General features: G+C 33.1%; 1 protein-coding gene across 4 annotated transcripts in view; it reads right to left on the bottom strand.

Annotated features, from left to right (window-relative positions):
* Positions 1–16,252, bottom strand: part of TNRC6C (trinucleotide repeat containing adaptor 6C) — a 161,059-nt gene extending 144,807 nt beyond the window's left edge. For 3 of the 4 annotated variants that reach the window (XM_031965560.1, XM_031965562.1, XM_031965561.1), the window contains exons 1-2: positions 15,764–16,252; positions 14,297–14,318 (exon numbers count right to left, since the gene is read on the bottom strand). In XM_031965560.1, the coding sequence (XP_031821420.1) occupies positions 14,297–14,318; positions 15,764–15,826 (85 nt within the window). In that variant the 5' untranslated portion in view covers positions 15,827–16,252. The remainder of the gene's footprint in view (positions 1–14,296; positions 14,319–15,763) is intronic. The other variant, XM_031965564.1, reaches the window with a different exon arrangement.
* Positions 16,253–22,650: the final 6,398 nt, after the last annotated feature.

Below are 22,650 nucleotides of genomic sequence, written 5' to 3'. Positions count from 1 at the left end.
CCTCCTCCCTCTTTAGTTACTTTTTGTTGTTTTTTAGTTGTTTTCTCCCATCAGATTGTAAATTCCTTAATGAAAGGGACTTTTCACATTTGTATCCTTTTTTATACAATATCTTTAACACTTAGTATAATACCTGGCATGTAGTGTAGGCACTTAATAAATAATTTACTGATTGACTGGCATATGATTATATTATAAGAAGTGATGAATGGGATGAGTACAGAAAAGCACAAACTGAAGCAGAGTGAAGTAAAAAGAATCTACACGCTACAACAATATAAACAGGAAAAAAAAAAAGCACAACCACCCCTCCCAAAAGAATTTTACAAATTCTGAAGAATAAGCATGCCTAGAAAGAAATATGAAAAGACACCCTCATCATTGTTTAGCAAGCTCCATAGCTCCCCCCAATTTGGGGGAAATCCATAAACCACACAGCAAGATTCTGTAAGTTTTAGAAAAAACTATGTAGAATTCTTTGGGACAGCAGAGTTCAATAGAATAAAAGAACTGTATCCCAACTGCAATTCTAAGTTTATTCCTCATTTGGGGCATGGTAGAGAAGAGAGGCAATTGACTCTTTCAGTGTTTTATAATTATAGCATCTACAGCTGTTTTTTAGAGATTTCAAAATATCAGCTAGCTGATAGGGTAGAGTTTAGGACTTACAGTCTGTCTCCTTTTCTCTATTCACAGTCATCACCACAGTTTAGATTTTCAACACCTTTTGCCTGGATTGTTATAATAACTTCCTATATGCATGCTTTTGAGTTTTATATCAATCCAACGCATTATCTATAGAGCAACTAAACTAACTTTTCTAAAGCACATCTCTGACTGCCACAACTCAACTACAACTCCAATGATTTCCTTTTGCCTGGAGGATCAAATGTAACTCATATGTATTTCTTTTATGTATATTCTTCATATAAACTATAAGAGCATTCTCATATATTACTCTTCTCACTGAACCCTGTGGTTTGGCCTGGCTGGCTATTCTTCAAATTTGATACTCCAGGTCCATTTCCCTGCCTTTGTACTGGCTGTCTAGTATGCGTCTTTTGCCTTTTAGAATCTTGTTCCTTTAAAAATCTATTCAAATTCCATGCCTTATATAAAGTTTATATTTACACATACATATATTAGTATCTCTGGGGAGAACATAAGTGCCAAGGATAAGGACCTACCTACCTATCTTTTTTTTCCCCTCTTCCTTCCTTCAGCACTAAGCACATGTTCTGGAACATAATAGGCTCCTAATAAATTCCTGCTTTTTCCATATATTCGTTTCTAGTTCCTGTGAGTTCGTATTGTCCCATGCTTTTTTGTAGGGTGAAATAAAGGCTGTCCCATTCCCAATGTTGACAACCATTTAGTAGTCCATAGAGAACTGGCCTTAGAAGCAAAAGAAATGAGTTCAGATCTCATTTTTGACTCATACTGGCTGTGTGACTCTTTTAAGTTAATTGACTATTCAGTGCTCTGCCTAATTATCTAAGACTAAACATTTCAGAAAAAATTTCCTCACCTAGAATTTCTTCAAAGCAATGAAATCTTAGGTCCTATTGTATCCCTATTAACCACACTAAAAAACTTGGGAGAAATGAGAGGTGGTCCAATTATTCTGAAAAGTAATTTAGAATTGTGCTAAAAATGTGACTCAACCATCCATATGCTTTGTCCCAAAGATCCCACTGCTGGGTATATAGCCCAAGGAAGTCAATGTTCAAAAAAAAAAAAAAAATTTCAACACTTTTTGTATTAATTAAGAATTACAAAGTACTGTCATTGATTTTCTAAATAAATTATAGTATATGCATATATGAATATTATTGTGCTAGTAAAAACAATAAATTTTAAGAACAGAGTGACATTTATCTGAACTGATGTAAAGTGAAGTAAGTAGAACCAGGAAAGAATCAGGAAAATATACACAATGGCTATAAACAATGTAAGCAGAAACAACAACAAAATTAAAACTGAATGCAGTGAAATTATAAATAAGCTAGGCTTTAGTCTAATCTTCTATCTAATCTACCCCAGAGGGTACTCCACCTTCCAACATTAATTTAAAGAATTAAAATAAAAAAGTAATCACTCAGCATTACCCAATTCTAATATTGCATATAATACTATACACATATAACACCCCCCCACCCCCCACCCCCTTCAATCCCATCTTGCCAATTTCTTATTAAGCCTTTCAATATGGATGTCCCAGTAATAACTTAACTCAGTATGTCTAAAACTGAACTTACTATCTTTCCCTTGAAATCTATTCTTCTTCACTATTTCTCTTGGAAAAAGAGAAATCATCCATCTTGCCAGTGTCTTAGATTTATAATCTCCTCATCATGGACTCCTCTCATTCTCCCTAATTCTATATATCTAAATAATTGCCAAATCATATATGAGATTTGAGATAGAACAGAGTCCAAAAAGAAAACAAAAAAACAAGAAAGGAGAAAATATAGGAAAAGAAAGTCATTAGTACAGAAAGATTAAGAAGAATGAGAGTTGTAAAGAGATCATTAGATTTGGCAATTAAAAGATAACTGGTAACTTTGGAGAGAACAGTTTCAATTTAATGATGAAGTCAGAAACCAGATTAGATAGTTTAGAGAAGGTTGAGAGGAAAAGGAGAGGCTGTAAGTTTATATATAAAATACCTTTTTCAAGGAGTTTGTCTTAGAAAGGAAGAAAAAACAGAGCAATAAATATGGAGATTTTGGGAGAGCAGGTAGATAGTGTAGTACATAGTGCTAGGAGTCAGGAAGATTCATCAGTCTCTAAAAGTCACTAGTTGTGTTACTCTGAGCAAGTCACTTGACCCTGGATGCCTTAATTCCTCATATGTATAGTGAGTTAGAGAAGGAAATAAACCACTCTTTGCCAAGAAAATCCCAAATGGGGTTACAAAGAGTCAGACATGATTGAAATCACTGAATAACAACACCACTGTGAGATTTAATAAGGGCTTTTTAAAGATGAAGAGACTTTATATTTGTAGACAGAAAAAAGGAAAGATAAAAGAGAGCCTGGAGAAGAGTGAGAAAATAAAGATAATGGGGGAGAAGAGGAAAGAAGAAGAAAAAAGGAGAAAAAGAGAAAAGAAGAGAGAAAAAGGGACAGAAAAAGAATGTTTAGAGGAGAGGAAATAATGATAAGGGGAAAGAGGAGGAGAAGGAGAGTTGGAGAAGAAAAAACAAAAGGGGATGGGAAGATGGGGAGAGGCAAGAAAAGATGGTTATAAGGTAATCTGCTAGAGAAAACAGTCAAAAATGAGATTAAAGGTACATGTAAAAGAGTCAGCCTTAGAATGAGTAAGGTGAAGGTCCTCTTTTTCTTTAGAGAATGGAATAAAGCTGAAAATAATAGGGGATTAAAAGTAATTATGAAATGATGGTGAGGAGAGAAAAGAAGCTTCTAGAAAATGGCCTAGATTTTTCAGGTAAAAGACTGAGACAAGGCCTTCAGTTGAGAGGATGGAAGGAAGAAGCATTGAATGATATGTGAGAAGATTTCTAACAGTTATTCTGGCAATTCAGATCAATGGCTACTTAAATTAAAATAACGAGAAGGAAGGGTTCCCAAAGTAGAAAGTACCGAACAAGAGTGACTGAGAACAGAATACCTGTTGATAAGAAAAAGGAAGAATCAGTAGGTAAAGCCAGAGATAAGAAAATCAATGAAGTGTGTTTTATGAAACCTAAAGAAATATAAGAAGGAAGTGACAGTCAATAATAGTAAAATACAAATGACAAGAATGATTTAGAACCAATATAATAAAATCAAATAAAATAAAATGTGGCTTAATCCAAAATTTGGCAACTGACTGAATAATTCATAATGCATTGATGACGATGCCACTTCACATTTATACGGTTTTTATATATTATATTATTTTAAGATGGAAATAGTAAAAATACTTAGACATGATGGAAACTAGTTAAATATCAGATATTACTGAAATAATACTCAGAAACAAAAGTGAGAATTATGTATTTGCTAAACTAGAGGAATTAACATATTCAATTTTCTCATTCCTCTGAAAACTGATGGTTCAAATTGGTAGCACAATCACTTCTAACAATGAATAGAAATAAAGAAACTAAAATATGAACGAATAGCACAAGATAGATGTCATTACATGAAAACTGAAAAAAACTAAGTGTAAGCCTAATTTTACAAGTTGAATCATTTTAAATGTCAGGGGAGTTTGTTATTTAAAAAAAATCATGGTAAAATATTTTTGTAAAGGGTAAGGCAATTTTGAAATGTAAACAATAATGTCTTTATTTTTCCATTTTGTAATTTGAATTTTTCTTGTCATTTTCCCCCTTTTAAAGACGGACAAATTTATTTAGAGAAACATTAAGTATTAAAATATTAGAAGTGGTTTAAGAAACCAGAAGATCCATTAACTAGCCAAAGTTAGATGCCCATAGAAAAACAAGAGCCTCTTTGTTTAAAGAAACAGACCATAGAGTGGGATGGTACTTTTATATTATTCTTTTTGCAGATGTTTTTCCCAACTGATTTTTAGTGCATGTAAGATTCTCAGGATACTACAAAGCCTCAATGATTTGGCCTGAAGAATTAACTAGATTATAACATGCTTTTAGAAATATACTCTAAAGAGCTTCTCCATGAGCATGTATACCTGAAGACTCAGTTCAGAAGGGCAAATTGGGCTTAAAAATGAATAAGAGGAAGAAAGTTGTATTACCTTTTAGAAATGCAAGTTTCCAATTTCTTCCTAGTTCTATAAAGTTTTGGTTTATAATAATAAAAATAATGTAATGATTCAAGTTTTATCTTTTTAATACCAACTTCTGTTCTTGTAATATCAAGAGAAATGAACAACTCAGTAAAGAAGGGATAAGAATTAAACATTTCTATAGATTCTTTGGTATATGGTGCCAATTGCAAAGTACAGATATCACCCAATATATTGCACAGCTTCCACTGAACAGGACGGACATCAATTACAAAGGGACAAATCTTGGCATTTATGTATCTTCACACATACTACTTTAACCATCCTTTCAACAAAAATATGATCCTTTAATGAATCCCACACTTAGCCATGTTATTTGTAATATCTGTAAAGTTTCAAGGCAAAAAAATTTTATTTATTTTCTTTTTTTTTCTTATTTATTTTTAATAGCCTTTTATTTACAGGTTATATGTATGGGTAACTTTATAGCATTGACAACTGCCAAACCTTTTGTTCCAATTTTTCCCCTTCTTCCCCCACCCCCTCCCCCAGATGGCAGGATGACCAGTAGATGTTAAATATATTAAAATATAAATTAGATACACAATAAGTATACATGACCAAACTGTTATTTAAGGCAAAAAAATTTAAGAAATTAGCTGTGAAGTTACAAATAAGTTGTTAAATCAACTATGATTTATCAAGTACATATTATGTGCCAGGCACTGTGCTAAGGGTTGGGAATGCAAGTAAAGGCAAAATAATCCTAGTTCTCAAGGAGCTTACAATCCAATACAAATATGCATTTTGTGCCCATTCTGATGTACAACTAAATCCTATAGTAATATATTTCAGCAACATCACCTTGCTTTATGGTTTAAAAAAATTATGTGAATCAGCAAAATCAATTTTTTCATCATGCAAAATCAATTTTTTCATCATACTATATTTTCCATGCTAAGGCAGAACTATACAACTTGCCAGAAGAGGGAGCCCAAGTTAAATTTTTTTTCCAACAATGGCTAAAAGCTTAATAAAAAACATCTCAAAAGGATAGTTTTATTTCAGATTCAATTACAAATACCTCCAAAGTTAATCCTAGAGAAAAGACAAAACTAAAATTCATTGAAAATGATTTCTAATGGTTTCTGAGAATGATAACCTTTTACTGACAATCCAATAATCACAAATAATAAGTATTCAATTATATTTTAACAAATATTTGCTATATAATAGTGTACTCATAGGCTATGGAAGTATGTAAGGCTATATTGCCTCTACGTTAAATGATCCCACTAAACATATGCTATATATTTATACAGGTATGGAACCTATGGATAAAGTACTTTGGCAGACACAAATAAATGTGGGGAGTATTTTCCCTTGTATGATATATATACACATACATATACACATACACGCACACAAAATATATATAAGAATTAGCCATATATCTAATCACTATTGTCTGTTAAGAGCATTTATATTTCATTAGCATTAGTACGTCATATTACTTTTAAAATACATAATTATCTGGGTGACCAATGAATCTTAGAATTAGACTTATCCTCTTAAAAACCTTATAAGAAACGAAGGTCCAGAGGAATTATATGACATTTCCAAGTAGCAGAGTTCAGATTAGAATTTATGTATGATTTTCAAGTTTTATTTAGATTCAACTCCATCACTATTTCTTCATGCTTTCTCTTGGTTAATTAGCTGGTACAATGAATGGAGTCCATACTAGGTCAAAGAAAATGGAATGAGTTTTTTTCAAGGATGATTGGCTGAAGCACAAAGCATTAACATATAGAGTCTGTGCTTTTGGGGGTAGGTGTAGCCAGGGTCCAGGTCAGAAGAGAATAATTGTGTGCAAATTTCTTTCCCTCAGATTTTACCAATAGTGAAGTAAGAAGGAATTAGGAGAAGTTTGTTAGATTCTCTTCACGCTAAAAAACAAAAAAATATCATACCAGATAAAACATTTTCCACATTTATTTGTATCTGCCAAAGTAATTTACCCATATTTTATACAGGTTCCATACTTATATAAAGCAATTCGATAAACAAACATTTACTATGTTAAGGCACTGGAGATAAAAATACTCCCAAAATGAAATCATTACTACTCACAAGCAGTTTACATTTTCATGGAGGGAAGAAAAAAAAATACAAATACATAATATATATCAAATAAATATAAAGTGAATAAAGACAAAAATGTAAAGTAATTAAATGCAAGGTAATTAGGATGGGATGGAGAATACTAATAGCTGTGAGGATCAGAAAAGGCTTTCATACAGAAAATGATACTTGAGTTGTCTTAAAGGATGAAAGTAGCTGAAGGGTATCACATTTTCTTATTATTGGAAGTTATGCCTTTCTAAATCCAGATCCAATGATTCCTTGATAAAAGTCTGGAAGAAGACAAGTTTAAGGGGAGAGAAATTCAAGAGGCTACACCTTTTATCTAATTTGCTAAACTCCTTAATATAGTTCTGTACAATTAGCAGGCCTTTGATGAATGGGGAAAAAATTTGGAAAAAATTCCTGTCAAATTCAAAATGAGTAGTATCCATTCAAAGAATTAAGTTTCTTTCTAATCTCTTGGTACCAGCATAGCTAAGTTTGGAAAAATTCACTGCACTGTGTTGGCTAGTAGTCTTATGTTGCCTCTGACTATTAAAATACATCATCCACATGAAAAAACTCCTTTGATGTTTCTTCATGATGTCAAGATGTCCTTGGGTTCTAAAGTTTTTTTGCCAACAAAGCACAACTTTGGTACTCCTGTCTAAATAGAAAAATCAATTAGCTAGCATTACTGAGCATGACTACTATTCCAATTAATCCTATTACTAATGTTAATATTAACACTAATCATATTATGTGCTATTCCTACTAGGCCATATGGCAAACAGTAGTTACAAAGAAAAAAAGGAGTTTCTAATGTTAAGGACCTTACATTCTACAAAGGAGATAACATGTAAATAAGAATCATATACAAAATGTATACATGTATAAGGTAAATTTGGGAGATAGGAGGAGGGGCACTAGTAGTTAGGGAATAAGAAGGGCATCCTGTACAAAAGAGATACTTCAGCAGAGTTTTGAAGTAACCAGAGGAATCTGAGAGACTGAGATAAGGAAGGCATGGGAGAAAAGCTGACATAAAAGTGCAGACAGGAGTGTTGTGTATAAGAAACAGCAAAGATAGTTTGGATGGTCTTTAGAGTATAGGAAGGAGAATAATGCATAATATGAAAAGCATATTGGGGAGGCTTTAAAATGTTTTGAGCATAGACTCAATTATAGGCTTTGTGCATATTGTCTTTCAATACCAGTCTAACTAAATGTAGAGAGGTTCATTAGCAGATTGCCTGAAAAATGATTTATTTTTGACCATAGCTGCTCTTGAGGACTGTCAATTTTCACTGGAGGGAAGGTCCACAATTAGGAAAGGATTCATCTTTAATGCAGAAAATTATAGTACCTACAGTTGTGATGAGGATCAAATGAGTTAAATCTAACTTTGCAAACCTTAAAGTATTATATAAATGCTGGCTGTTATCATTACTACTACTACCGCCACTGCCATTACTATGTTTCTTTTAAACTTCCATGCCATACTACTAGTTCTGTCTTTTGGAGCTAAGAGAAGAATTCTAATTCCACTTGCATGTTATATCCCTTAAAATACTTGAAGAGAGTGATATTCTTCCCAAGATTCTTTTCTAAACATTCTTAGGGCTTTAACTAACTTTTACTAGCATGTACTCATGTCCCTTCAAATTCCTGATTGTCCTTCTCTGCTTATTCTCCAGCTAATCAATGTTCTTCTTTAAATGTTATATCCATATTTGAACATAGTACTCTAGATTACATTTGATGAGTGGAGTACTGTGGGGCTACTGTATTTATTTTTGGAAGTTATGCCTTTATTAATGTGGCCCAAGATTGCATTTAGTTTTTCTGTTGACCACCACACACTAGTGACCCCTACTGAGCTTGCAGCACCATTTCCTTTCTATCCCCATAATTCTACATTTTCCAGATCTTTAACAAAAAGAGTCTAAGTACTGAAAGAATATTAAATCATTTCCATAAGTATATATGCACTGTATATATCAGTAAAAAGAAAGACGGTGTTGAATTTGAAGTCAGAAGGACTAAGTCGAGTCCTGTCTCTAATACTGACCTGTGTATTCCAAAGCAAATTACTTCACTTCTCTGAGCTTCAGTTTCTTCATTGATAAAATGAAAGCTTTGAATTTAAGAGATCCTTCCTGCTTCAAAATTGATGAACCTAAAGTCTCTTAATATAGATGAACAAATAACTATATATTGATATTTAATTTGAACACTTATTACTAATGAACTGCTTTTCCCCACTGTAGTCATGACATATAGAATGTCAAAGAACTCAATAAAAACAAGAGTACTTTACAAGATAATAGGCATTTATTCTAAAGAAAGATATAAATACTTAAATGAGTCAGGTCACTGATTTTTTATAATGTTCCTCAATTAGAGCATTAAAACATAATTTCTAATCTTGCACCAAAGTTACCTCAAAATTACTATGTCCATTTAATCATTTGAATTAAAGTAGTATTTAAAGCAGATACCATGGCAAGCTAGATCAAGGGCTATCTTCAAGCCCCACTTGTGACATACTGGTTGCATGACGTTCAGCAAGTAATTTTATGTCTTGGTGAATACACAATTTAATAAAACTAAGAATGTCAGAAAAGGTTCCAACTTGCTTTAGCAAAAGTCGTTTCTTACCTAGGGTCGCTGTATCACTGAAATTATAGGTTCAATCTCTATTTATATTTAATAATAATAACAACAATAATAATGATATATTGTTTATGGAGTTGATATTTATATAATATTTCAAAGTTTACAAAGCATTTTACACTCATTATCTCATCTAGATCTACCAAAAATACTATTAGGTTTCATTACAAGGAATAAAAGAATTGCCTTGTTGAAATAAGGATCCATTTAAAGTTAGATAATATCAATTTGCAATGGGCACAATCAGCAAAACTGTATGACTTCTTCCACAGCTATTCACCAGCATATGAATGTAAGTTAATGGCAAGTCAAAGAGGCAGAGGTTTTGAGAAGGCAGTGTCAAGACTGGAGACAAGGAAATCAAGTCAGAGCTGTGATAAGAGCTTTAAAAAGTAGTAAAAGGAAAAGTGGATTTAGGCAGGATAAAGCAGAGGAAGAAGTGGAATACTAAGGTCAAGCAGGGGAAATGTCGGATTTTTTTACTTAAGTAATATGTGTGTAATATGAGATCTGGTATGTGACCATTTGTATGTGTGGCTGAGGTGGTTAATAAAGGAGCTCATGGTATTTAGAAGGCTGAGGAACTGGGAGGAAGTTTGAGAGAACATCCACATAGTTACTGAAAATTCTTCATATAAACAATGGAATTGGGAAGGAGAGAAACACAGTAAGTGTGTGAAATTCCTGGAGGTTAGTGTACAATAAATACCATAATTTAAATTGGGTAGGAAGGTTTGATGTTGTGAACTTCAAAGAAGGATAGATGGTGCTGATGATGGTAGTCCAAGAAAAGACTGAAATAGTAGTAGAAGCAGTGAATACACAGGCCTCATCTAGGACAAGTGCATGGAGAGTATGGATGAAAGTACAATTGGTAATGGACAGTAGACTAGACATGCAGGCCAGAGATGTAGTGTCATCAAGAGGAAGCCAGTTCTTAGGGAGGGCTTGTAAATGAAAGGAGTATTAGAGGAAAAGATCCAGACTGAGAGAACATTTGTTTATAGAAAGGAATTCCGGAAGATAAAGTAGAGAAATTGGGCAGAATTAAAGTGGGACATGGGCTAAGGATAGGGATGAGAGAACAGAAGATCATTTTACTTCTGCCTCCTCCTGTACATTTGGATGCTGATTAAGACAGTGATAGAGGCATAAACTGGTGGTGGAAAAATGTTAGCCACAGAGGACAGTCATGGGTGTTAATAAAAAATAAAGCTCAAAGTCTCCAAGAGGTGTTGGCTAGCCTAGAGCTAGGGGCATGGGATCTCAGTCACTCTCACTTGAAAGAGGCAGTTTGAAGTGAATGGGCAGTGTTACAGCTGGATCTTCTTCTTCTTTTTTTTTTTTTTTTTTTAATAATAACTTTTTATTGACAGAACCCATGCCAGGGTAATTTTTTTTACATTATCCCTTGCACTCACTTCTGTTCTGATTTTTCCCCTCTCTCCCTCCACCTCTATATGGCAAGCACTCCTATATATATTGAATATGTCGCAGTATATCCTAGATACAATATATGTGTGCAGAACCAAACAGTTCTCTTGTTGCACAGGGAGAATTGGATTCAGAAGGTAAAAATAACCCAGGAAGAAAAACAAAAATGCAAACAGTTTACATTCATTTCCCAGTGTTCTTTCTTTGGGTGTAGCTGCTTCTGTCCATTCCTGATCAATTGAAACTGAATTAGGTCTCTTTGTCAAAGAAATCCTCTTCCATCAGATTACATCTTCATACAGTATTGTTGAAGTATATAATGATCTCCTGGTTCTGCTCATTTCACTTAGCATCAGTTCATGTAAGTCTTTCCAAGCCTCTCTGTATTTATCCTACAGCTAGATTTTCTTGCTGGTTAAAGAATTCTGGGCCTGCTTCTACTGCTCCTTCCTCTCTGGGGTAAGGGCTAATGGGAAGAAGGAACCAGGATAGTGGCTAGGTAGTACTGATATAGTTAGTACAGAAGGGAACTAAGCCCAGTCTGGGTCTTGGGAAGGTCCCAGACCATGCTATTGTTATTTTAAAAATTTTCTTCTCCTAATATTCTTGTGAATTATGGCAATTATCACCTTCATTTTAGAGAAGTAAGTCTACCCAGCAGCTTTGTCCAAATTCACCAACTAAGTTAATGGCAGTCATGATTTTTGCTGAAAAGAGCAAGTATAATAAAGGAAAATTTGATAACTTTTTTCATTAGGACAATCACTGAAAATATGCATTCTAGAAAAAGAATGTCTGCATCAGAAAAGCCAAAGATAGTTGTTATGAGCCAGAACTTGAGACAAGGTGATAACTCAAGAGAGATGTTAGAATTCTAGTGTTAACTCAATGGAATTGATACAATGCTTATTGGTTCACACCTTAGAGTGAATCTTTACAAAGTGATAAGTCAGTTGCCTAATTTAGCATGGTACTTAGCAAATTCTCTAACTCACTAATGTATTTAAGTACTCATTGGAGTTCACAAGTATGGGAGATTCACAAAGTTAACTCTGTAACTTTGTGAATTTACACCTCCCTTAATCCCTCCCTCAGAGAAGTCAACCTTTAAGAGATCATATATAAGAAGCTCTTGGAGTTTCAGTCAGTTAGTCAGTTCAGAACATTGCCAGGAGTCGAAGAGGAGCACTCTGGAAGATACAGAAGCCCACAAGCCCCCTCTTGGAGGTGGAGTCAGATTAATTCCATCTTCCACCTTTGTGCTGGTTGGAGGCTGAAGAAAGCAGAGGCAGAAGCAAAGGACAAAGCTGCAAGAGCTCTTAGAACCAAGGAGAGAGAGAGAGGCCTTTAAGAAAGTTAACCAGGCTTGGAAAGAGATAAGAAATAAACATTTGGATTTTATCAGCTGGCTGTATATGAGGTTTATTATGATTATTATGATTATTACTTTTAACTGAAACTAAGGCTGCCTCCAGAAAACTTCCCTAAGAAACCTGCTCAGAAAGAACCATTATATTTTAAAGTAGAGAACACCACAGATAGTCATATTTCATCTTAAACATAACTTATATACTATGCTCCCCAAACTATCAGATAGCACAGATTTTTGGCCAGCTTTTAAAATGAAGTCAAATACAAGCTATCAGAACAAAGATGTTACTATCACAGTCACCCAACAGCAAAAAGAAGTAACTCCTCAACCCACATATTTCTATTTTTCAAAAGGTAGTCGTATTTCTACTTAATTTTCATAAGAATTCAATATATTTTATTATATCTTAGCTAGTCATTAAGAGTGCCTCTTTTTAATATTTAGTATAAGTTATGGCTCTTTACTGCATTGTAATGGGAGCAACATCCTTATTTCCATTCAAATTATATGGAAATATGAATTGGTCAAGCCATTCTGGAAAGCAGTTTAGAACTATGCTCCAAAAATCAATAAATTGGGCATATTCACTGAGAATCAAGAAGGAAAAAAATATGTTAAAAAACTATAACAAGTCTTCTTAGCAGTAGAAAAGAACTTTCTGATTAAACTTCTCTTGGTCAATTCAATAAGGAAGTTATTTAGGTATAAGGGAAGGTGAGACAGATATGAGGTAAATGATGGTATTATAGTAAAACAAAAAGTGAATGACCAAGAACTGAAGTATAGCAAAAATATCTAAAACTCTTTACCAAAAGGAATTCCAGAGAATAACAACATACTGTAATCCTCTATTAAGAAGTGAAGACAAGAAAATTTTATCTTTAAATCATATTTCTGTGTGGATAAAATCAGGATAATTACAGTAAATACTGTTGGCATATTCAAATGATTATTTTCCAGGATGATTTTTTAATTCAATTTCCACCTAGGCTCTAAGATTTATCGCTAAGTAGCTCTAAAACTTTGGGATACTCGCAACCCTTACTTTTGGTCTTTCAATTTCCTCATTGGCAAAAAAAAAGTTACAAATACAAAAAGGAAAACATTAACTTGGCCTCATAAAGCTTATATTCTACCAGTCAAGAAAAATTGTACACATAGAAATATATACAAAAAATAAATAAAAGATAATTTTTAGGGAGAGGGAGACTTAATAGCTATAAGCTGGGATGTTAGGAAAGTGCACGACCTGAAAGTATTCATGTAGGAAGTGGCATTTGAACTGAGTTGTAAGGAAAAATAGGGATTATAAAAAGTGGAAGTGAATAAAACAAGAACATGTTGTTCCATTTAACCCTCAAACAACCCTGAGAGGCAGGTACCATTATTATTCCCATTTTTACAAATGAGAAAACTAAGGTCTCAAGAGATTAAGGGATTTGTCCAATGTCAAATAAATTCTAAGCAGAAAAGTGAGGATTTGAATCGATACTCTCTAACTCCAGATCCAGTGCTCCTTTCTATTACCCCTCTCTACTTCAAAGTTTACCCTTTTTTCTGGAAAACAAATCACTTGGTGGTCCATTAATATTTATAATGAGCTTACCTTTTAATGTTATAATAAAAGACCAGAGATATAATATCTTAATTTCTAAGGTTCTAGGGACATTCACATGATATTAAATCAAATTACTAAGATAACTAAATCAAAGATATTCATTGTTTGATGAAAATATTTAAGGATAAACTGAAGATAAAACTTTTAAAATGCACATTCATTTTAACACAAGGTATAATGGGATGAAGAACACACCAAAGAAATCATTAATAAAGGAAAAATTTCACAGTTTATAAGAAAGTTATTATGTATTAAAATTAAGAGGTGTCTATTTTTAAAAAATCTTATCTTCACAATGAAAAGTTGGGTTTTGTATCAAATATATCCCCCCAAAATTAAGTTAACTTACCTTTGGTTTTTTGATCAGCAGCCTGGAAAAAAAAAAAACCAGAAATTCTTTAGGAATACTATATGTATGATCTATGAAGTTTATAATCAGAATTCTACTATTTTAGTAACTTTTACTTATGTTTTAATTTACTGGAATTTTAACATTAAAAAAAAATCTTTTAAATTTTATATATTCTATGCTAAATGGGGTGGGGTGGGGGGGAAATCCAGGATAATTTTTTTTTCTAATCTATAGTTTTTAATTCTCTCAAAGATACATATATTTTTATAAGTTCTTATGCTATTAACTTATATAAGTCATTAAGATGCAAATAAAAAAATAACATTTTGGGAATTCATAGACCATCAAATTCAAGCATAGGATCATAATTCTAGAGCATTAAGTAATCCCTTTATCATATAGATAAAAGCACTGAGGCCCAGGGGCATTAAGTAGAAAGGCAGCATGAAGTAGTTAGTGAATAGAGCACTAGACTCAGTCAGAGTCAGGAAGACCTGGGTTCAAATACTATCTATTCTATGCTTTAAATACTAGTTAGCAACTATAGACAGGACACACTGTATGATGCTGGGCTGGGAGTCAAGATAACTAATCTTCCTGTGTTCAAATAAGGCCTCAAATACTTATTAACTATGTGACCCTGGGAAAGTGCCTTAACTCTGTCTCAGCTTTATCTGTAAAATCAGCTGGAGAAGGAAATGGCAAACCTGTTCGGTTTCTTTGCCAAGAAAATGCCAAATGGGGTCATGAAGAGTAGGACACAACTGAAACTCCAGATACAAATTAAAACTCTAGAAAATTTACTTAGCCTCTCTGTGCCTGAGTTTCATTATCTGTAAATATAGGGAGGCTAAATTTGATCGCTCTCTAAGGTCTAAATCTATGTCCTTATCCAGGATCATATACAGTTACTAAGTATCAGAGTCAGAATAAAAACCCAAGACTTCTAAATTAAAAGGCAATGTTCTATTATAATACAAATATTTCATTACATTTTATCTATTGCTTGACAAATCAAGTATTATGTAATATAATCTGTACATGGCAATACCATAATGTTTATATTATCTTTCTCTGATAAGTTCATGCTCTTCAATAGTCTTATCATTTTTTAGTGGTTTTTGGCAAAGTGTAATTTTTAACTGGAAGGGGATGCACATCTTATCACCAAAGATAAACCAAACGTGCTCAAGGTATTTCTCTAGTTAGCTGAGAAAGAAACATACTAGTTGGTTGGAGAAGACTTCTAGGAATAAATATTTAAAACATATATCTAGTTACTAAGCTATTAAGATTATAAATATTTAATCAGCATATTATCATCCTAGCTAGAAATATTCTGGTAAACATAACAAGGAAAAAATAAAATAAAAGGAGACATGGTAATGTAATGGCTATGGTAATGCTAATGAGACACTTAATTTATCACTACATTTAATTCAAGACAAATAATTCTAGCCAAACCTTTTTCTGAGCACTTTCCTTCTTTTTCTTTTCTTCCTGTTTTTTCTTTTTCTTTTCTTCCATCAAATGTTCCTCTTCTTATGTTTCTTGTTCTTTCTCCCTATTAAAAATTAAGCATAAAGTTTGTTTTAATTCAGAAAGTTAATACATTGTTTTTTAGTAAGTCAGACAACAACCAATTAATTATATTTTATGTGAACAATCTGTGACTAAAAATACTTTTAAAATACAGAACATTAAGCTTCTTTCAAAGAATATTATCCAAAATTGGCTAACCTAACTAGAAAACCCAGTAATTGTTGATAACAATAAGAGTTCACAATTATATAGCCTTTTAAAATTTGCAATTCATTTTACATGCTATTTCATTTGTTTCTCAAAGACTTCAGGGCCAGGGGAAACAATGGGTATTATTTTGTGTACAGTTCTACTAATGCTTTTGTCTCACAATTTTTTTTTTTTTTTGGCTGAGGCAACTGGGATTAAATGACTTTGCCCAGGATCACACAGCTAGGAAGTGGCAAGTGTCTGAGGTCAAATTTGAACTCAGGTCCTCCTGACTTCAGGGCTGGTGCTCTATCCACTACATCAAGTAGCTGCCCCACAATTTCTTTTTAAAATAATGATCAGGAAGTATTTAAACAAGGGTTAGTGGTCAGAACCATGAGACAATGTGAGTTTTGATGCTATTAGTTACTGGTTTAACAAATCTTAATATCTTAACATATCTTAATTGTTATGGCAGCTGTAAAATGAGAGAAGTCACTATGAAAAAAGTGTTATAATGACAAGAGAAGAAAAACAGCACAACAGAGTACTACTTCAGAATATTCAGAATTTCAGAGGAAGATGGTTCCTTAAGCTCTTAATTTAAACTCTTAATTTAAAAATCTATTCATTTTAGGCCTATTTAAATTCCCTGTATCAAAAAGTTCTTCTCTTTCTGTGTAACAACCTCATCTGGTACATTTCATGCTCATTTCTTAGATCTTCAAGCTAAACTAGGTGGGCCAAAGAAGCATGTATGCCAGGGAATGGAGGTAGACCTAGTCACTTCTTAAATGTCTTATTAACCACGGCTGTTCCCTTAGAGTCAGTTTTCTGATTTATTGGGAAGCCACTTTCCCTGCTCACTTCACAGGATTTTAAGCCTCAGATAAGCCTATGAAATAACTTTGAAAAACTTAAGGAGTTATATACAAATTTAAAATTATTACTATTATCATTATTTATATACTGATATTATTCTTTGTATTTTTAAAAAACCAGATTCACACCGAAACAAGTATTTAATATTAAATGGACTATTTCTATACAAGTAGATAAAAATAAGTGCTTTAAAAAAAAAGGTAAATAAATATTAATATGCAAGATTATCTTACATATTAATATTAATATTGCTCAATGAAAGCAACTTCAGTAGCAGATAAGACATCGAGAATAAGTATCCATCCTGTTCTCACGTAATTTTGTTCTTTTTGGCGGGAGATCAGTAAGAGTGCAGGAAGGGCTGGATGTGAACATATGTAATAAAGATCTTGTGCTTACATGTCAGTGTCTTCGGGTGCTCTATTGGACATGAAAATCACCGCTCGGAGAGGTGGTGGCCAGAGATCTCTGAAGACCTCTGATTGGGGTAAGACTGGTAAAGAACCACTGTATGAGACGATGGCCAGAGATTTTCTGAAGGCCTGGGAACTACTCAAGACTAATAACTAGTAATCTCTGGATGGGAGGTTATAATTAACATATACCAAAAACATTGTTCCTAATTTTTTTCATTAATGTTGTATCTGCATGTCTGTGGTAAACAGTTGGATCTATGATAATGATTAGTTCCAAAAGAGTTTATTGGTTGAGTTCTCCAAGATGTTTTGAGGTCTTTATTTGTAGTGTGAGATTCTGGTATATAAGTCTAATCATCAGATAGTATCTTTGGAGGTTATTTATTTAGTAGATACTAAATTTATAAAAAATCTCTTATAATTTTTTTTTTTTTTTGCAAATCGTCACTTTTTCCTTCATAGTATAAATGATCACTAAATCAAGGTTCCTAAAAGATAGTTCTTTTGAAGTTTCTAGTAGTATTAAATTAATCCAAATTTGCTATCAGAATAAACTCATGTTCTCAGAAACAAATTTGTATCACTTAGTCACAGCAAACATTGAATGTGAAGGTTTATTGATTATAGTTATTTTGTAGGCTCTATTCAGAAGTAGCAATTTTTGGTTATATGGGACAAATCCAATGGCATATACCTGTTATCAACCTTTATTATTGTTCAGTATATTGATGTCTACTTATTCCAAAAGTATTTCTCTAAGTTTTTAAACTGTTTATTGTATATGCTAAGGCTATCTTTCAATCTTCTTCCTTCTTTTTTTTACACGTCAGTGTTAATCTTTATATAGCTGCCTTAAGATAGATGGGCTTATTAACACTGTAAATGTCTCCATATTAGTTAGTATTTCAAATGTGTATTCAGGAGGCAGCTAGATGGCACAGTGGATAGAGCACCAGCCCTGAAGTCAGGAAGACCCGAGTTCAAATGTGACCTCACTTAACACTTCCTAGCTGTTTGACTCTGGGCAAGTCACTTAACCCCAATTGCCTCAGCAAAAACAAACAAAAAAAATTTTTAAAAAATCAAATGTACATTCAAGACTAGTATTGCATATATATTAAATGCTTTAAGTAATGATAATGATGATGAAAGGAAAGAACAGAACTAAGGAACAGAATCTATATGTACCCAAGTAGGTAAGTAATGCAACTTAGGAAAACTAAGTAAGCAGGCAAGTGGGGGAAGAGGAGTGTCTGATTTCTTAAGGTCCCAGACTAAAGAATATAAATGATCATCAAAATTACTCGTGATATAATCCCTACCACATGATGAACCTCTTCAGGGAACCATTAGATTACTTATCTTGTACTTTTGTTTTTTTGCTTTTTTTTTTTACTTTTACCTGAATTGAACTTCTTTACCAGTGCTGCTTATTGTTATGGCCTGTACTTAAAACAAAGATTCTTACAAGGTGCTAACTAAGTGGAATTGATAAGATAATGGTTATCTAGTTTAGCATGGTGATTAATAGTTCTCTAGTTCAGTATGATTGATTTAATCATACAATAAATAACAATTTCCTAGTGATATAATGATTGGCTTATACTCAGTATGATGAATGGATTTAATTGTAATAGAGTACATAAGCTGGGACAAACCCAGCCAGATTCATTCATTCCATCTCACACCACAGTGGTGGCAGGCCTGTCCTCCATTTCTTCATTGAAACCAAGACTCCAGAAGACCTCAAAAAAGCTAGTCCCGGCCCCAGGCAAGGAAACTAGACTTTGAAGGAAACAATAAAGACTTTTGGACTTTATCTCTGGCTATTCTCATGGTGATTACTTTACTGAAAATGAAGGCTGGTCCAGAGACCTCCAGAAAACCAACCAGAACACCTACAGCTTACCACAGGCATCTTGTCCTGTAATTTATCCAATGATGAGCCTGAAGCTATTTGAATAGTGGAAAGTCCCTTAAAAGACTTTGTCAAGAAATGGGATGTCTCTCATACTTGTGAACTCCAATGAGTCAAGGTGTGAACACAAGCATTGTTTCTCAGTTCCACTTAGTACCTTGTTTCTTCTGGTCCATAACATCTCCTTGTAGGATCAGATCAATCATACTGAACCATGCTAAATTAAATAATTATTGTCTCTATCAACTCTAATGACTTGTTTGTAAAGATTCCAACAGGATGTAGCAGAACTGACATATCTTCCATCAAAAGGATCTTAACTTTGTGTCCTGGACCCCTAAGAAGTCTTTAGACTTATTAGAATAATGTTTTTAAAAGTATAAAATGCAAAGGATTACAAAGGAAACCAAAGAGTAGTAAAAAATAAATTTTCATGGAGCTCCTGAAGTTCCATGGGAACCCAGGTTAAGAACTTCTCATCTAGTCCTATCTTCCAATCCATGTGGATAACACTTTTATAATACTTGTCAGAAAGCTATATATTTCTGCTTGAATATTTCCAGCGATGGGGAAACTTGTCATCTCTCTAAGGCATTCTGTTACATTCGTAGACACCCTTCTATGGTAATAATAGATTGACAAGGGGTCTACAAACTGAAAATGGAATGAAACAAAAATGAGTAACTGAAGAAATTATTTAATGGTTTACATCCATATATGGTTATATACATATATGACAAAAATGAGTCTATAACAACATCATTGCTATCAAGTAGGTATAGATTATACCCTGGAGTAACCCAATCCAATTTCAACAAGAATTTATTAAACACCAACTATGTACAAGTGATTGGGTTAGTTGCTAATGAAACAAAACAAAAAAAGTTAATGTCTTCAAGAAATATGTATCTTTACTAGGTTCCAGAATGCAACATAATATAAATACAACAGAATTGTATCTTTACATGGAAGGCTGGTTCCAAAGCCAGCAAATAATACAAAAATTGCATATGTTTAAAATTATCTTTTTTCTATACCAGGTCTTTGGGGTGATAAGCATCTGGCATATATTGCATGTAGCTAGAGAAGGTCAGCAAGCTAAATCTGTAATTTTAGGGTAAGAACTTACTTGAAAGGCTGAGGTAGAAAGGATATGCACTAGTTTATTAATGATTCAACTGCTTGAGAAAGCTATATTCACTCTTTGAAACTGCCTGAAATATTTAATGTTCTTTGCTTTCCTAACTTCTGCAGTTATTTTTCTTCCTTTTTTTTAATAAAGTTTTTTATTTTCAAAACATATGCATGGATTATTTGACATAATTGAGCCTTGCATAGCCTTGTGTTTCAGATTTTCTCCTTCTTTCCCCCAACTACTCCCTTAGATGGCAAGCAATCCAGTATATATGTTAAAACATGTTAAAATGTTAAATCCAATATGTATATAACATATTTATATAATTCTCTTGCTGCACAAGAAAATCAGATCAAAAAAATAAAGTAAATGAGTAAGAAAACAAAATGCAAGTGACAACAAAAAGAGTGAGAATAATATGTTGTGATCCACATTCAGTTCCCACAGTCCTCTCTCTGGGTATAGATGGCTCTCTTCATCACAAGATCATTGGAACAGGTATCAATCATCTCATTGTTGGAAAGAGTCATGTTCATCAGAATTGATCATCATATAATATTGATGTTGCTGTGTACAATGATTTGTACACATTTCACTTAGCATCAGTTCATGTAACTCTCTCCAAGCCTCTCTAAAATCCTCCTCCTGATCATTTCTTATATAACAATAATAATATTCCATAACATTCATATATCAAAACTTATTCAACCATTCTCCAACTGATGGGCATCCACTCAGTTTTGCCATGATGAAAAAGGTTGCCACAAACATTTTTGCACATGTGGGTCCCTTGGACACTGCTGGGTCAAAGAGTATACACAGTTTGATAACTTTTTGATCAACAGTTATTTTTCAAACTAAATAGAATATATTATTAATCAGCTATCAAATACAAGGGGGAGGGGAGAAACCCAATCCTTAATTAATTAACTAGGAAGTTAATTAAAGTAGTAATTACCCTTAAGCATTAAGGGTAATTTAAGTATTAAAACCCTTAAATAACTATAGTACTTCCATCTTAGTAGCATTCATACTAAAAATAATATGACATGGCCAAATATTATCTATTGACTGAATTCACAAATCATGGTTTGGGAGGTGGGAAGTAAAAGAACATGCTGAAAACCTCAAATGGTTGATTTTAAGAATTTCAATGCCAAACAACTTTTGCAAGCACTTAGGAGAAAGATCACTAGATCTAAAAAAGCTTTGGTTTGAATAATCCAAAACTATTCCTTAGCTATACAAAAAAATCAGAGAAGAAAATAGATTAAGTCAAAAAGCAAAGGGACTCAAAATGCAAAACAAAATCATACCTTGCAAAGAAAACAGAACAAGTCAAGAAATAAGATATTTAAAGCCTTCCTATCAAAAACAAAACCTAAAATCAATGAAGAGAAAAAAATCAGTCCACAAAAACTTCAAACAAAAGAAATACAACTATCAAAAAAAGCTAAGAGGCAGAATGGCATGGAAATAACCTTAAGAATCACAAGACTTGAGCTCAAGTCAATGGCTATTATGATTTAACTTCTCACTATTCTAAGTAATTTTATGTGACCACAAGTTGGAAAAAGCTGCCCATCTGCATTGATAGAGGATATTCTTTACTGAGAGATTCTTTACATTAATGTAATCAGGTTTTATGAGATAAAAGATTTCCCATGTCCCTAGGAGAGAAACTGAAAGCAAGGTAGAGAATGAGACATGTAGTGAAGGAGGGGGAATAAACTGGGAAAGAAAAAGAACACCAAGGAGATAAATATCTAAGGGGGCTAAAGGTTTAAAGTAATCTTTTATGGAGGGGGAAAAAGACTGGGAATTGTTTAAATGAGGAAAAAGGAAACAAGGGAGAGAGGGAAAATGGAGATGCACTCCCACCAAGCTTAGAGGGGAGAAATTAAAATACAGCAATTTCTTCTGATTCTCAAGAAGTATGGGAGAAAATAGAAGGGCAGAATAAGAGCAATGGAAAAGATGGGCTTGACAGAAAGGAATGTGAAAGAGGAACATCAAAAAACATGTTCAAGATCAGAAGGAAGACTTCATTTTCACACTATCAGGATGAATTTTTAAAAATGCAGGGCTGGCTAAATATTAGGAAAACTACAAGTATAACAGATTATGTCAATAATAAAATAACAAAAATTATATGAATGCAGAAGATACTTCTGAAAAAATACAATGCCAATTCCTGTTAAAATCCTAAAATATACAGAAATCAATAGAAGCTTTCTAAAAATGTTAAACCATAAGCAATCATTATTTG

This window comes from Sarcophilus harrisii, chromosome 4 (genome assembly GCF_902635505.1).
Source record: "Sarcophilus harrisii chromosome 4, mSarHar1.11, whole genome shotgun sequence".
Lineage (NCBI taxonomy): Eukaryota > Metazoa > Chordata > Mammalia > Dasyuromorphia > Dasyuridae > Sarcophilus > Sarcophilus harrisii.
Note: the sequence above shows the minus strand (reverse complement) of the source record. Positions and strands in the feature narration are given on the sequence as shown.